The 16910-nt window shown below is 38.7% G+C and overlaps 1 protein-coding gene across 5 annotated transcripts; it reads left to right on the top strand.

Moving 5' to 3' along the window:
• The first annotated feature begins 310 nt into the window (after positions 1 to 310).
• Positions 311 to 15980, top strand: hormad1 (HORMA domain containing 1). 5 transcript variants are annotated; one of them, XM_080896584.1, is made up of 16 exons: positions 311 to 544; positions 647 to 681; positions 2346 to 2490; positions 2600 to 2663; positions 3362 to 3398; positions 3546 to 3566; positions 3764 to 3790; positions 4104 to 4171; positions 4640 to 4791; positions 5550 to 5707; positions 5873 to 5923; positions 6373 to 6433; positions 6670 to 6722; positions 7463 to 7546; positions 8392 to 8449; positions 14858 to 15980. In XM_080896584.1, exons 2-16 carry the CDS (start codon positions 649 to 651, stop codon positions 14863 to 14865), a joined length of 1020 nt encoding a protein of 339 aa, XP_080752710.1. In that variant the 5' UTR covers positions 311 to 544; positions 647 to 648; the 3' UTR covers positions 14866 to 15980. The 5 variants fall into 5 exon arrangements, with proteins under 5 accessions (XP_080752710.1, XP_080752709.1, XP_080752711.1 ...); XM_080896583.1 differs by lacking the exon at positions 14858 to 15980 and having other exon boundaries at positions 311 to 460; positions 8392 to 8987; XM_080896585.1 differs by lacking the exon at positions 14858 to 15980 and having other exon boundaries at positions 4685 to 4791; positions 8392 to 8987.
• The last annotated feature ends 930 nt before the right edge of the window (positions 15981 to 16910 follow it).

Here is a 16910-nt window from a genome sequence, read left to right as displayed (position 1 = left end):
GATTACGTTGAATGTGTCCCGGCTGTGATTGACAACCGGTTGGCCAATGAAATTACAAAGTGAAGACGGAGGCGATGCGGGGGCCGCGCTGCATCAACACAAATCACCACAAAAAACATATTTGGGGTAAAACGTTAGTTTTCAGTTAACGTTTGACATATCAAATCAAAATTATAACAATAAAAAAACAAAACAAAAAGCGGTAGACAAAAGGCTCTGAAGCCCTCTTTGTTTTTAGTTTTTATCTCCCTACTCTGTGATTGGCTCCCTGGTGGTGAACCTGTTGCTGCCATTGATTTCTACAGGTTGCTGCCCGTTAAACATTTAGCGGGAACCTTTATAATAGCTAACACCAAAAGGTTAGCTTTTATTTCCTAGTTCCCCAGAACGACTGTACCGTGTGTTTCTGGTTATTGTTCCCATGTAATTACAAGAGCATAATCTATAGAATAACTTCACGGTAGGTCAAAGTAGTGTGCTAGAGACAAGTAGAGGGCTACATCAGCTAGAAACTAGAAGGTCAGCTAGCTAGTTGCGATTTACAGTAAGTACAGTTTTCTGAGTAGACTCCTATCTGTCCTCAAATTTTCTCTCTTTGCTTTGCTTTTTATTGTATTTTAAATTTTGTTGTTATTTTTCACCAAAGGTATGGCGTGTGCACAGCAAGTGAGAACATCACAGGTAAAATACATTACTCATATGATTTTATTGTGATGTAATCCTGCAAACACTAAGTTGCTTAGCTAGCAGGCAGTTTCCTTTTTTTCCAACGGCAGTTTTTAGTTTTGTAAAAAGTAGTTTTTGTATTAACAATGGATCACTATTAGTGCAAGAGCCAAGGCGTCAACATTATTGAAATAATGTGGAATCACCTTTAGTGGGAATGGAACAAAAGGAAGCCAACATCCAAAGCAGAGCTTTGAATGTCCTTCAAGAAGTGATTCATTCATGTATGGTTTTACTGCAGTAGCAGTGTGTTTGGGATTATTGTTATGCTGAAAGATAAGATAAGATAACTCGTTATTGTCATTGCACAGTCATACATAGTACAGTAGTACAATGAAATTGGAAAACTGTCCTACGTCGGCACTACATATAACACAACACAACACGATATGACACATCACAACGCAACAGAAACACAACACAGTATATTAACTTAGTAATAAAAAAGAAGAAGAAGAAGAAGTGTATGTGTACTGCACACTGTTATTATTGCAACTTGTTATAAATATAAATATTATTATTGTTATTGTTATTGTTTTTACCGTTGTTGCCTCCCCCCCAAAAAAGTCCAGGGAGGTAGCCAATCAGGTCAGCTATTTGCATTGATTAGGGCTATTGCCCTCTTGTAAAAGCTGTCCTTGAGTCTGTGTGCTGTGGTGTAGCTGGAGAACCATACAACGATGCAATATGTCAGCACACTTTCAATGGAGCAGCGGTAGAAGACGGTCAGCAGCTCCTTCTTCAGGTCCATTTTTCTGAGGATTCTCAGAAAAATGAAGCTGTTGTCAATCAGATGCTTTCCAGCTGCTACTGCATGGTGGATCAAATCTAATGTTACTTTTTTGCATTCATAATTACACTTTTGACAAGCTATCCAGTATCACTGACCCCAATCCATAACAGAGCCTCCACTGTGTTTTACAGATGGCTGTAGACACTCAGTGCTGTACCTCTCTCCTGACCTCTGTACATATTAATGTTGATTTGCAACAACATTTTCATATTTGGATTAATTATTTCATTTGAACTGTTGTCAATAATCTTCAGTCCAATTCTTTTGTAATGTGGCATACCTCAGCCTTTTCTTGCTATTTCAGTCCGTAAGAATGGCTTCTTAAAAGCCACTATTCTAGTGAGACTATTTATAATGAGACTTAAGACTTTTGAAGGACATGGTACAGATACTGAAAGCCAATAAAACTGCTGTAGATAGTTTTTAAGGCTTGCCACCTTTGTCCATCACTTTTCCAGTTTTCTAAGATTTCATTGTAAGAACACACGGCACACTATGCTGAGATATGAGATATACTAACAGTAGAGTCACTTGGTTTGTGATAAAAGTATTGTTTGTCATGCATGTTTCATAAGTAATTATTTAAGTTGCATCATGGGTGAAATAACATCAGTGCTTTTTTTTTCAAATATCAACAGACTTACACAGAAACAAATTGTGGCACTAATATTGAGGTCCACAAAGATTAGAAAAATTCTGTTTGTGTATGTATTAAATAAGGTGCTATAGCTGAAACGCAGCTGTTGGAGGGCAGGATTTCTAATAATTGTGTTACCTGTCATGACTAAGCAGTGCTGAGTCTGATTAATTTGTTTCACTCATACAGAGCACTCAGCTGTTTCCTAATCAGATTGCCTCGGAGCAGCAGTCATTGGTTGTTATGAAGAAGCTTCTGGCCATTGCAGTATCTGGCATCACATACCTCAGGGGCATTTTCCCGGGGAAAGCCTATGGGAAAAAATATGTGGAAGGTTAGATTACATATGAACCTAATTTGACTGTACATCCTATTAGCTTTCAAGTTCACTTACCTGGAAAAAGTTCCATAGAACATTCATGCGTTCTATTTTTTCTTTTTAGATCAGCAAGTGATGATCCTCAGAGAGGAGCACAGCTGTCCTGGTGCCACTCAGATTCTTCAGTGGTAAATTACAGCAGCTTGACATTTGCTAGCAAGAGCTGTTTATTAGGGTCACTAAAGCCAAATAGACACCATCTTGTGGAGTCATATCAACTGCTCCATTGTGATGTACCAGTTTTGATTTTGTCTTCCAGTGTTATCCCTTTGACAAAATCTGTTCATAGACAAACCCCTACAGAGGTACTTTATGATAGTTCTCGTTTTAGTAGGTGTCACCAGAACTATGTTTTACCATAGGTAGACAAACAGACCTACAAGGTAAAAATAAGACCATCATATCTTTTGTGGTTGGTCAAAAATTGAACTTGATTGAACTTGGTGAAGTTGAAATGATATTCTTGATCTGTTTTCATCAAGAAGATATTTACATGCAGTGAACAAATATAATCTAATTAGTGCAACAGACAATTATGCTTCATAAATAAAACGTTCTAGCTCTTAGGGTCATGGAAAATGAGATGAAAAGTATATTGTTATGTTACACGCAACAGTTTCAAGTGTGTAACAGTGTAAATAAGGGACAGGCTGTTGAAGAAATTAGTTTTTTTAAAATTTCTTTTAAATTTACATTACAATTAAATTAATGCCAGTTTGTTCATCAAGAAATAATTTCAGTGGCTCCTTGTTCTTGTTTCATTTTTTGTGCTTAATTTTAATTATTATTTTTTCTATGGATCATAATTGTTTTTAATTTCCACCAGGATGCAAGGATGTTTTGATGCCATCGAAAAGAAATACGTAAGTCACATTTGACCTTTATCAGTCAGAAGATTTGTAATGTACACATACGTTAGGGGAGATTTAAAAAAATAAATTGTAATTTCCACTTTTTTTTGTATCAGAGCAACTAATGCAGTCAAAATGTTGTTTTTTCTTCCTCACCAGCTTCGGACAGTCATTATATCTGTGAGTATTTTGCTAATACTTGAATGTGTGTTCTTGAATAATGACTCTTTGTATTAAAACCAGTTAGGGTCAGCCTGGAAAAGCGAGTGTATCTAACACATGAGCAACTAAATGTCGGAAGAGCTGTAATGTTTTAGATAATTTAGTCTTATATTCTATGCGGTACTGATGTTTGTCCATTTGGCCTTATTTTTTAGATTTATACCGACCCAGAGAACCCACAGGTAAATATCAGGTTATCTTTTTGCAATATTCACTGTTTAACAATTTGAAGGCTGCTCCAGTCTACAGTCTGCATGCCTAAGTATCTATGGGCAAGATACTGAACCCAAGGTTGCTGTCCCATGTGTTCATTGGGGTATGAATGTGTGTGACCGTTAGATGGAAAGAAACTGGTTGTAGAAAAAAGTTCTTGTATTATTGGGTGAATGAGGCACTTTGAGTAGAGTAGAAAAGTGATATATAAGAAGTGGTCCATTTTCCGTTTACTGTCTCCATAGTGATTACCTATAACATCTGGCATGTCGTCTTTTTCAGAAAGTGACCGAGTTTTACCACTTTAGGATCCAGTACTCTGCAGCAGGGGCACACATGGATTTTGAAAGGTGGGGTGTGTTTATGCTTACAGATTACACTCACGTATGAGAAAGTAACTTGAGTTTCTGTTTTAATTGTTACCTAGTCAATCTTTGAATTTGCCTGTCTTTCTTCGGGCCAGAAGTTGCTTGAAAGTTGGAGAAAAGAAGTGAGGAGCTTAAAGAGTTTTATGTATGAGTAAAACTTAAACCCAAGGTGATATGTCTGTTATTGTGTCAATAAATCGAAGCCTTGAAAGAATGATTACTATATCATTGTATCAGCACTGGGCTACAACTGAATTAAAGGGTGGAGCTCTTAACATCTCTCCAACTGCATCATCTTTGAAATGTGACTTCAGAGTGACTGGCTTATGTTAGACCACCCCAAGAAACTATATACCCTTTACCTGCCAGTGTAATGATTGTCTGGCAGAGCAGCTGAAGTAGCGGGCCCTTTTATGCTCATTTTTCTTCTTGCTTGACTTTCTTGATCAGCAATAACAACATCAAAGTCTCATCAATGTCATGTGGAAACACCAGGAAAGCCATCATCCTGCTGGTGAGGAAGCTCTACACTGTGATGCAGTACCTGGGCCCTCTGCCAGAAAATGTCTACCTCAACATGAAGCTGGCTTACTATGACGATGGTAACACTCACATCAAAATTAATGATTAGCATTAATTATATAGAACCCACATTTTTTTAAGGCTTTGAACATTTTTATTATTATTTTTTTATTAATTCATTATACCAATCACAATAAAGACTCTTAAATCCAGTGTTTTAAGTGGTGCTGCTTGATGTCTCATACGTGCCCCAGCTTTGATCTTTTTTGGCAGTTATTCAACAATGGTGATGTGCTTTTCTGTTTTTTGAAAAGTAGACAAAAAGAGATGAAGGTCTGGGTTTAGATGATTCATACGCAGGAAAAACAGAAAATTTTTCAGTGTGTTGTTACGATTTGCATATTTTCCTCAAATGGTGTCCAAGTGAATATTAACATATTAACAACAGTTCATTAACTTTTTTGTTTTTTTTTACTGCCACTAAGTTTCTACACATACTCACACATTATATATCTATTCAGCTAATGCAAGTATCTAATCACACAATAACATAGTGAGAAACCCAGCCCATGCGCCAGACAGCAGTTGAGAGTACCCAGCCCTCTTGGAGTCACTGGATGGGGTGCTGGAGAGTGCTCCATCCAGAAACTTCATTGTTTCGCAGAGAGACTGTAACACTCATATGGGCAATAACAATGTGACTTGGAAGAACTGCCTGCCCTGACTTTGAATGTGGCATGGTCATTGGTTCAAAACAGGCTGGTCTGCGTATTTGAAAAAGCTGCTGATTTTCCCTTTCACTGTTGCTTCACTCTGTGTTTGCTTTTTTATTTTCCAGTTACTCCTCAGGCATACCAACCACCCGGCTTTAGGGAGGCTGACTGTGACACTATGGAGTTTGAACAGGAACCTGTCAAACTGACCATGGGGGAGGTGGTCAGCCCCTACCATACCTTAAAGTTTGACATGGCAACAGAAAGACACAGGCTAGAGCAGGTTAATTGAGAGAACTGTAAGATAAAGGGATAGAAAGTGATAAAAGACATTAAAATGCATATAAAGGTTTTTGTCTTTCTTTTTCATGAGGTTTATGTTAAATGTGCAGCTTTTTCATATTAGCCCTTCTGAGAGCTCAATAAGGCATATTCTTTAATTATTCAGGTGGAGGAAAAGTGGGTCTTGAAGATAGATGAAGAAGATGCCATCACCCAGGTCAGTGGACAAATACTTGGTTTTTTTAGCCCATTAAGTGATTTATGTTGTTTACAGTATTATTTATCCTGCGTAATAGCACATTATCATTTTAGACACAATAGTCTTTACAATGGCCAAAAAAGCATTGCTAAATGTGTTTTATTTACATAACCCTGGTAAATCAACATGATGTGTATAACTCGTTGTCATTTTTATAGCAGATTTTACAAATTTTCCTGCTTTTTTTCCTCGAAAATGTGCTCTACATATTCATTTTATGTTAGAATGAAGTATGTTCTTGAGATCATTGTCCAATGCACTGAAGTAGTAGCTTCACTACTAACATACAAAGTGGGAAGTACCTAAATGATGCAAAAACCGGTGAGTCAGTGTCAGCATTTTGTCATTGTGGTAAGTTTTGACATTTTCCAGTCATGATGTTCAGTAAAGCTGTTGTAACCCCATAGAGTGAAGACCCTAAATGTGTGGAGGAGGCTCAAAAGGAGAACACAATCCTGGAGAACACTGGTAAAAATCTGTAAACATAAAACAGTCTAAAACAAAGCAATAACTGAAAGTCTCCCATCTTATTTTGTTAAACTTATTTTCAGGATGTCTCAGTTAATAAACTGAAAAATCTTAAACTGAAAGATGTAGAATAAATATTATTGCTAGACTCTGTTAGTAGTCTTGACTAAATATGATAATAATAACTCAAGCTGAACTAAAACAATCTTAAGGTATTTGTGTTTTATGAATTCTAGAGGTGCAGGTGAGCTGTCATGAGGAGATCAATACTTGTGAGGAAGTCACAGAGGTATGTGTGACTCACTGATGATGCTCAACACATTGTGAACAGGTGACATTTAAAAATATATGACGACTTGGCCGTTAAAATGCACTATATCTGTTACATATGCCTGTGGTTTGTAGCTTTGTTGTTGTTTGTTGCATCGACTCAAAATATAAAAGCCAAACCAAAGAAAAACTTCTTTTGAGAAGTTATAGGAGAAATTATAATATTTTGTATCTGAGCATTCTGAATATTGATATTCTAGCGTTTTTTGGGAGCTGAAACTAAAAAAGTGTTTCAAGAACTGTTTTGTAAAATTGACTGGTTAACTGATGTGGAGGTTTATGGCGAGGTGAGGCTTATCCCCTAATGTTTCCATGACAGATAGAAAAAATAAAAATAAAGATCTGGATTTGATTCCAAATGTTGATCTTGTAGCTGTTCATCGAAACTCTTACTATGAGGTCCAAAGAGATACAAGTTAAGGAAACCATTTATGAGACTCAATAAAAGGAATGAAACAGTTAATGCATTATTTTTGTGAATCCTTGAGTTAAAGCTGAAAGTCTGCACTATTTACAAAAAAACAGTGTTATTATCCAGAAATGTGGGGGGTTAACTTTGCCTTCAAGAGCGCTATAAATGCTAATACTAAAAAGTTAAGGACCTCTAATCTGTTCAAAACGCAAAAATGCTGACGGCAGCCGAGTGCCTCAAGTGTACTTAATAATCACTGGCTTTAAGGATCATCTCTCCTCTGTCAGATGGACACTCTGGTGAAGAAGACTTCTTATATGGAGGTGGGGACGAAAAGGACCAGGAGTGGAAGGATCATCAAGCCAACTATGGTCAGTCTAACATTTAAAACCTATTAGCTACAGGTCCTCGCCTCACTCTATTACAGCTTGACAACCCCCTCCACACTAAAACACTTTGTAACTGTGCAGAAATTGAAATTGTACTTATGAAACTCTCTAGAGTTTGTAACATTTTGAACAGTGGAAGACTAGTTGCCTTTTTTAAGGCAGCAATTACTATATTATCATGTAAACCTGATGTCTTAATCAGGCACATCTTTGAAATATATAATAGATATGGGCCCAATAAGGTCATCTCTGCTCATTTAGGATGTAATGGTCTTCAAGCACAAAAAGTAAGCACAAAATCAGGCATGAAAATGGTCATGTAGCTGCTTAAGTAGCATTGCTAACATCTTCTGTAATTCTGTAATAATGAAAACTCTTTTTATTATACAGACTTTTGTAGATTTTGCAAGGTTGGAAAAGTAAAGTGTGTTTCTCTACGTTTGTCAGCAGGAGACAAACCTAAGCATGCATGGGCAACAAACAGACTGTAGTTAAATAAATGAAAATAATTTGGTAGTTTATCCAAAACTACTACCTGTTGTCAAAAGAAATGTAAATGTGGGTGGAAACATGTCCTCACATGACCTATCACTCGGTTCGTAAAAACACGATTTGATTTGTTTGATAATACTGCAGTATTCGTGCATAACCAAGATGTGTTCTGCAGATTTAGGATTAATAAGTGGAAAATGCGTAGGAACCGTTTGTTCCACAGATGAGTCAACACTGGTCGCTTTGGTTTCTCAGAGTGGGATGGTGCCTGTCAGTAGACACATAAAGCCGTGCTTTACTAAATGTCAAATGCATGTTTCTTCTGCTGTTTTCAGGCTTCTCAGTTTCCCACCAGTCAGGAAACGCCGTCCACCGACTTGCCTACGAAGAAACGTAAGTTTAGCGAGCCTAAAGAACGCTACTGACATCACAGCCTACTGTTAATCCAGCAGTGATGTTTTTTCTTTTTTGAATTTCGATTTTGATCACAAGTTCCACAGTTTGATTTTTAGAACGTGTTACTGACTTTTTTTGGCGATGTTTCAGAAACATTTTGAGGTTGTGCCATTACTGTCCGATGGTTAGGTTTGTTGTTTGAATGACATAGTGATCTGAAATACATTGTTAAATGATGTTCATCAGTAATGTTGGAATACCTATGCCCAAAACAGTGTTTGTTACTTTTTAATGGTTGTTTGTTTTATTGTAACCATTATATATGCCCTATGTATAAATCAGTTTGCAAACTTTAATTAAATAGAAAGAGGGCATCAAAGTATAACCTGTGTTTTCAACTTGTTAGTGGAAAGGGGGACAAGGTACTACAAATTTGGCTGTAAATTATAAAAATGAGTTTTTACACATAGATATTTTTGCTGTATTTCTAAGTTTGTGCATTTATTTGCTCCATAGTGTAAGGGTTTATACATTTTCCACTGGAGTGACAGAGCTCCAGTTTAATGAAATATGCAGCACTACCTGCTGTGTCAATATCTTATGAATAAAATAGGGCATTTAAATTTTTTCAGATGATACATTTTTCATTATTAGGTGTCATAAAAACACTGTGGTCATTTCTTGATTTGGGAAAAGATGATGTACTCAACCACTAAAGCTTAAGCACTGAACACTTTCAACCCATCTCTGAAAGAATGTTTAAAAAAACCCTGCCTGCCTCTTGGAAAAACAAAACCTCAGTCTTTGAATAGACCCTGAAATGCCACCATTTGCATGCGAGGTGCCTTAAATGAAGCTGTTAAGTGAAAGTGGATTATATCTGTACACAGTGACCTTTGGGCCCAGATAAGGGCCCATCAGCAGCCTCCCGCCCTGCAAGCTGTGTGTTTTTAATCTATTGTTTTTCCCAGAGAGAGGGACATTTGCTGATAGACTGCCTTAACCCACTGCAGATCAATACTGCAGGAAGCCTTTGTGATGCATATCCAAGCAGCCTGCCCCCTCTCCCCACGTCTGCAGCAGGCCAGAGTGGAGAAAGAGAGACTCCATCAAATCAGCCCTCACTTCCTAACTCAGGCATTGTCTTGGTCGTCACATTTATTTCATAGTCTTTGTGTTTTATGGGCATTTCTGAAAACAGAGAAGCATAAAGCAGAATGGACTGGGAAATCCATGGTGGACAATACCCACTCACCGATGCGTTGGTGCTCTTTATGAGCTGTGAAATGAATCAGGGTTACCTAACCTCTCAGCCTGACTTTAGTGCCCTTTTCAGCATTTTTATTATTTTAACAGCAGGAGATTCTCTTGCTGTTGATAAGTGATGAAATGCCTTGACAACAAAGGCTTCTTTACAGGTGTTTTCATGTATTGTTGATAAACAGTATCTCAGTTATAGTAGAGATATTGTTACAAAGAAAAAATGCCTCAAGGCCTGGAAAATATAATGGCCTGACAAATAAAAATATTGAGAAATTATCTTCACTCAAAGGGGTTAACCTCTGGTGATTCAAGACTTTAATGCTTAGAGACGCAGACACTGTTCACATTTTTGTTAAAATTGTAAGAATGATATAAGGCCATGCTTTAAGGGTTGGTCAGTGTTCCTGTTAGGCACGTTCCAAATATCTAATGATAAAGGGTGGAAAAGAAATCTAAATTGCATTTTTACTTAGATATCAGATGAAACCATCAATCCTTCATTTGATCCTGGGACTCTACATCATTTCTGTACACACACGTCCCACAGAAATGAATTCTGAAATTAAATTCAGAGACACACGTCCAGTGGCCAGTGTTAACAGATCAATCACCTGGTCAAACAGCAGGAGGGGCCCACCGGATGGCTCTGCAAACCAATCACAAATGTGGGTTCGGATTGTCTAAGTCGATAGCTCTGGTCCATGGCTGCTTATGTACGGTCAAGGCAAGACACACTGACAGGCTGATGGACAGACAGCCGCAGTCCATCCCAGGGCTCCATATAGATTAAAGCCAGCTTCTGTGGGCCTATAGTGGCATTGCAGTGATTGTGCCTGCAGGGCCTATAGGCCCCAAGGGGAGGCTGGGCTTTACAGCAATGGGGGAGGAGCACAGGATGGAGTGGACATCCAGCCCAGGGACCGTGACCCTTTTGACCTTGCCAGAAGGGCAGCAAATGTTTCCGAGCTGATTAGCGCTTCCCCAGCAGAGTGCCCTGCTCACAGTTAACCCCTTGGAATCAGATAGTTGGCAGAGATATTGGATGAAATCCAGAAAACATGTCATTCACGTATCTTCTGGAAACCCACATAAAACAGTGAACCATATCTCAATGTATTCTTGATCACTATAATTAATGTTACTATTAATACTATTACTATTGCTTCGCAGTATTTTTTCTTTGCCTTATTTTACTGCCTTTCACCGATTCTCCTTGAAAATTTTGAACTTTGAATTTCCGAATTTGAAAGAGAGTTGCAAACAGGACTTTCCAGACAGTTTTATTGGTTAATATGATTAAAAATGTATCTTAATATATATTATTGAAATAATTCCTTCTGCATAATAAGTAGAAACTCACGTGCATTCTGCTAAAGCAAAGCAATTTTATAAAATGTAAGATAAAAAGACATTAAAACAAATTAAAGAAACTGAAACAATTAAAAATGCAGATCACTTTGATTTTAAAGTGTTACAAATAGATATAAATAAGCAAATACTCAAAACAACTTTACAAGATGTAAAAAAAAAAAACCAACAGCCTTAATTTAAAAATGTATTAGTGTTGCACATGTTTACATGAATCTCATGTTCATTCTCCCACAGTCTGAAGTAATTCAGTAAAAGGACGAGATGTCCTTTTCCTGTTTTCCTTATGTGTGGCAGAAGGGCAGCGTTGCTGGGTAAACACTGCCCTTCTGCCATAAATAAGATAAACATTACAGGTACAGTGCGGTGGAAAGGATCATCCAATAATAATTTAATCTGATAAATGATAGTATGTAACAACATTGAAAAAGTTTACATACATATAACCAGGTAACCATATAGACCAACAGTCTCACCATAAAAAGAGTGGACAAATTTAAAAGCAGGAATGATGTATGCTGAATGTCCACAAGGGGGTGATAAGTAGCCATGGACTCTGCTGTACGTATGAGGCCTACATAGATAACTCTGTGCCCTGTGTCTTGGCAGAAAAGCATCTTCTCTCTCATGCACGCCTTAATCAGCTCATGCAGTTTTGCTGCCACACTGTAGACAATTTAAAAAGCATGCGATCCTACTGAACAGCCAGCACAAGGCTATTCAACTTGTCTTTTGAGAGATACTGCAGTGGAGTCAACAGTATTGATCCAAATAAGGAATAATAAAAGGAGGGGAGGATGAGAGCAGGTGGTAGTGGGCCAGCAGATTCAGGGATTTAGTTGCACACCGTGTTTGTATGGTCAACGCTGCTGAGCAGCGAGGGGACCAGTACCTACTCGAAACAGATGCTCAAAGCAATGGGATGTGCCCCCATTGTGATCAGAGTGGACAGCTGAATTGTTTATCACCAAAGGGTCCTTTTCTTCAGTGGAAGACCCGTGCACAATGGAGCCCCCACCGTACTGACATACTGAGGATTTCTGCAGGGTGAAGCATAGAGGTGGGGGGTGAGTAGTTTGTGTGCATTGAGTAATAGGGGGTTTGTAGGGTGAGCCTCTGCCCGTACCCCCTTTTTTCTTTCACTGTGCTCAGATGGACCTCTCTGTGGCCCCCCATCTACTCCATAAAGCCCCCCTAAAGCTACCGCAGGGCAGGGGTTTAAATGTCACGCTTGGCCATCAGAGCGCCCAGCCCCCGGCTCGTGTCTCCTGGGGGAAGCACGCCAAGAGACAGGGTGAGGGAGAGAGGAAAGCTTAGGAGAGGGAGACACTTGCCCTTGCCCCATTGTCCATTATGATAGGCGTGAGCTGGTAACTGACTCCAAATCAAGTGTATCCTCTCACCACGTGCCCTAGCCGTGTCCTGCTTCTGCTCAAACACAAAGGCCCTCTGTGTTTTTATTTTTTCAGCCATCCATAGGTGAATAGCTGCTTTGGTCATGGTATGTCTGAACGAGCAGCTTAAAGGAGGCTGCAGAGTCTAAATTCAGCTGGCCAACGGACTGAATGATAAACACAGTTTGTCACCCCGAGATGCTCGAGATCCATCCACATTGCACTCTGGTGAGCTCTAACATAGCAAGAATCAATGCTAACTTTTTGCGTTCAGTCACACAAGAGGGACTTCAAAACGTTAAAGTGAGTGGAGGGGGTGTGGGGTGACAAAGTGTCAAGCTGAAATACAAGTACGGGACGAAATATACGAGCTGCTGGCCAACTTTATCCCGGCCCAAGGTCCTGGCCCATACCTTATACACACACAAGATTGAGTGTTTTATGTATCTATTTGTTCTAAATAGTGGCACACTTGACCTTGAGGCAAGATGTGTGTGGTTGCAGCTTGGCCCGGGAATCATCCCTCCTGTCAGAGACGGGAGGGAGTGACCTTGAACTGCCGAGGCACAGGCGTAGCTGAGTGCACAAACTCATTTAACTCCTGGGTTTGTTATCGACATGCTGTAATCGTTAACATTATGGATGATGAATAACTACTGACTGCCTTATACCTACGCAATATGTTGCCGTGCCATGCAGACTTGGACCAGCTAGGGGCCCACAGTGGCATTCGTGATGGTCAGGTGACTAAAGGCCCACATCACTTAGAGGTGTTTTTCTACCCACTTACAGCGACAGCTCATCAGGAGAGCCAGCAAAGCACACCAAGGTGCTTAAGGACATAGATCACTTCTGCGCTTTACGCTTTTCTCTCATATATATGTATATATATATATATAATTATTTATTTATTTTTTAGCACACATACCCCGATGTGTACTCAGGAACACTTAACCTCTAGCATCGGCTGTTCAGGCATCTGCAGTGGATTGGATTTTTTTTTCTCTGAGTCTGTATTGATCGTTCTAAATGGTTGAATTTACTGTAGTTTCTGAAAAAACTCAGAAAACAGACAAAGAAATTATTATGGTCAACATTGCCACAGCTGGGGGCATGAATTTTACATTTTTAAGCAAGTTAATTAATGTAGAAGTCATTTGTGAAATGAGCACAGAATAAAAACACTATAGAACATTGAGTTCATTTTTTTTTAGAGCTGGAGTGATAGCAGTGTGGTCTCTGATCACCAGATGTTCACAGGAACTAAAGTAAAAAACTAAAAGTTCCTTTGGGCATTCTTATTTGCATCTCCCCCGCATCTGATGAATTTATCTTAATTTTGAATTAGATTAAAAGATCAGCCAGACACAATTCTGAAGTAAGTCTGTCAGCATTTTAACCTGTTAACAAGCTATAAGGACAAAAAAAGCAGATGTCAATTTTAGGCGAGGATGCTCTACATTAAAACAGAATCTAAAATATTCTTTCAATAAAAATTCTAGAAGCAATCAATCAACAATAGTCTCTCGTAGTCTATCAATATGTCAATATGTTTGTTTAAAAAACAAAGAAGAAAACAAAAAATGATGGACAGAAAACCTTTTTCATTACTAGTTAAACAGATAAGGAAACTTCATGTACTTTATGGTAACACTGACTTGTAAATGCTTTGTTAATGTCGCATAAATTTTGTTTGTTAGCACACTGTGTCACATTTGCAACATAAAGATAGTATTGTATATGGTTATATTTTGTATCCTTACCTGAGCTCACCTTTTTCAGAAAAATAGACCCGTTCACTTAAAATCAGCAAGTGGAGCAAAACAAAAAATACATAAATAAAACAAAAAGCCCAACAAAACAGCTGCTATTTCAATGAGAATAGAATCTTTTGTGTGTCACACATTATTCAGAACAACATATGTTTTTAAGAGGTAAATGTTGCTCTTGCTTGCATCACATACATATTGTGTAGTGCTCAAATGTCATGTGTTTGAGTAAGAATAATCTCATTTCAAGCCCTAATTATAATTGCAGGTTTGTTCTGGTACATTTCACAATAACCTTTATCAAAATTAAATAAAAAATGTACTACATGATGCAATACCTTGTGCAAAAAACATAAAATAAAATTGTGCTAAAAATTTCTGAAATTGTACTTGTCAAACTCACTGTACAGTGAAATACCAAATGCAAAACCAGGTCACTGCTGTCAGGCAGCTTTTCACAAGTTGCTCAGAAGTTTTCTGTGGCACTGAATGCACATTTCATATACAATAACTCAGTTTTAACACTAAGCCCTCAGTTTGACCACACACAATCTGCCAGAGGATACAAGAAAAAGTTTGGGATTTTTTCTTCTCTCTCTCTGTGGCCTTAGGAGTTTGACTTTTGCCCTGCCAGTGTTTTCCTGCTCTCCAGGCTTTGAGAGCTTTTCATCTCACCAAGGTGCAAGGGCAGCCACTTCTCTCCACTCCCAGCCCCTTCCCTCCCGTCCAACATGGACGTACACATGCGGATTTCCAATTCAGCTATAGTGTGAGATTAGCAGCTCCACCACCCCAAGGCTGGCTTAAGACAGGAGGGCAGACATCCAGCAGTGTTGGTGGGATGCATGCGGGGGAGCAGATCCCACAAGACTTGTTTGAGGCCACTGTGGATTCGATGGATGAATCCTCAAAACACTCATGTGGTTGTTTAGGCTGAGCTGTGTTCTGAAGTGTCAATTTGTTGTCAACTTGATGACCTCACATATAGCTAACTCTCCACTACGTGGGGAAAAGACATTTAAAGATATGTTATGTTGAAGAAAGCTATTTGATCTGTGGGCTTTTTTTGTTTTCTTTACTACAAAAACCAATAAAGCTGCGTGATTTTTGTTTTTAATTATTGAGGTAATGAATTGATCCATATAACATGATCATGCACGCCGCCTTATTGTTGTATAGGCACAATGGTGCTGTAGGCGCTCTTTTTTTTTTAAACAAAATTTAACATATTTTCTGATATGTTTCTAATTGTGCCAGATGAACTGTAGCAAACCAGATCAGGAAACAAAACATGCGTAAAAGAATGGTAAAAGTTTTCAATAAATGCACACAAAGGTAGTAATTTTAATATACTTTTTTTTTGTTTATTGAACTTACCCTGCACCCTTAAGAACAAAATAGACCTTATTTATTTGACAGTATTACCATGACCTGCAATTGCACATTATTCTGAAATGCTTTTGGCAAAATTCAGCAGACTTACATGGAGATCTATATTAGTCAAAAAGTGATTGGACACCCAGGCCATTTGGCCACAAACCTCCTGCAAAACCCATCAGATGGAGCAGGCATCCGGTAGCAATAGCACCCATTACAACTGACCCGTAACATGTGGCCCAACTACAACTAAATTGTGGCTGAATTATTGATACAGTGGCGTCGGCCGCTTTGCAAGTGGGGGCATGAAAGGAAGCCAACATGGGAATGGTCTGCTAATTTTATATGGGAGCCTCAGGGCACATTCCTACCACTGAAGACCAAACATATTGACATATGTGTGTAGGGGGAGAGACTGTATATAAGTGCAACTTGGTTCGAAAGGAGAAAAATGGACAATATGACCCTCCATATAGGCTCAACCTCATCCACATGTATTAAGTCTTCAATTTTTTTTGTAAATATGGCTATAAAATGTGAAACTTTGAGAGGTGAAGTGGTGCATGAAAGGAGAACTTGACTGGTGGAGTAAAATATATGCAATGTCCTTTACACTTTTGCTCTCCTGCTTTTCAGATTTCTTCCTAAACTCATTACATCTAAACTGCCTGTTTCACATTCATTTGTCAGTGTAATATCAATACTGTACTGAGAAATGGTGAGTTGAATGATGAGTGATGTATGGGATCATGTCATTTAGAAGGGTGGGCCAAGGGGGGGTGTGGGCTGTTTGTAGCTAAGCCAAGGTGGTTGACCATCAGTGAGCTGACCGGCTAATTTCTCCAGAAGTGCCAAAAGCCTTTGTGTTCTCAGTGCACTTTTATTTCCACCTTTCTTGGAATTGTGATGACCGTGCCTCGGGGCGACAGAGACACCTTGAGGAGTGCCCACCTTTAAATTTACTGCTCCATGACTTCAACCATGACCCCTCGCTTGAGGGATCCCTCAGGCGAGATTTAAACGAGCTCCCCCAGGTCTGCAGAGGCTCCTCTATTCATCGTCACGTTTTTAAAGACATCAATTGGACCTCTCTGATGGTTGATAGTAAAACTTAATTTAAATAAAAAAAGATTTCAGTAAATTGAAATAAAAAACATGCGGGTAAATGCAGCATGACACGTATGTGAAAATAGTCTGCCAGAGAGAAGTAAAAGGTAGAATTTGAAGTGACTGTGACAGAAGGACAGGAGGAATGTTGAGGTTTTCTACAACTTTCTGTCTTTCTTG

Source organism: Rhamphochromis sp. 'chilingali' (genome assembly GCF_963969265.1).
Source record: "Rhamphochromis sp. 'chilingali' genome assembly, chromosome: 11".
Lineage (NCBI taxonomy): Eukaryota > Metazoa > Chordata > Actinopteri > Cichliformes > Cichlidae > Rhamphochromis > Rhamphochromis sp. 'chilingali'.
This window is presented reverse-complemented; position numbering and strand designations above follow the sequence as displayed.

Coding starts and splice junctions, on each gene's coding strand:
- hormad1 (XM_080896583.1), top strand. CDS start 649: ATGGCGTGTGCACAGCAAGTGAGAACATCACAG. Junction 2,491..2,599: donor TGGGAAAAAATATGTGGAAG/GTTAGATTACAT, acceptor TTTTCTTTTTAG/ATCAGCAAGTGATGATCCTC. Junction 4,792..5,549: donor GCTGGCTTACTATGACGATG/GTAACACTCACA, acceptor TTTATTTTCCAG/TTACTCCTCAGGCATACCAA.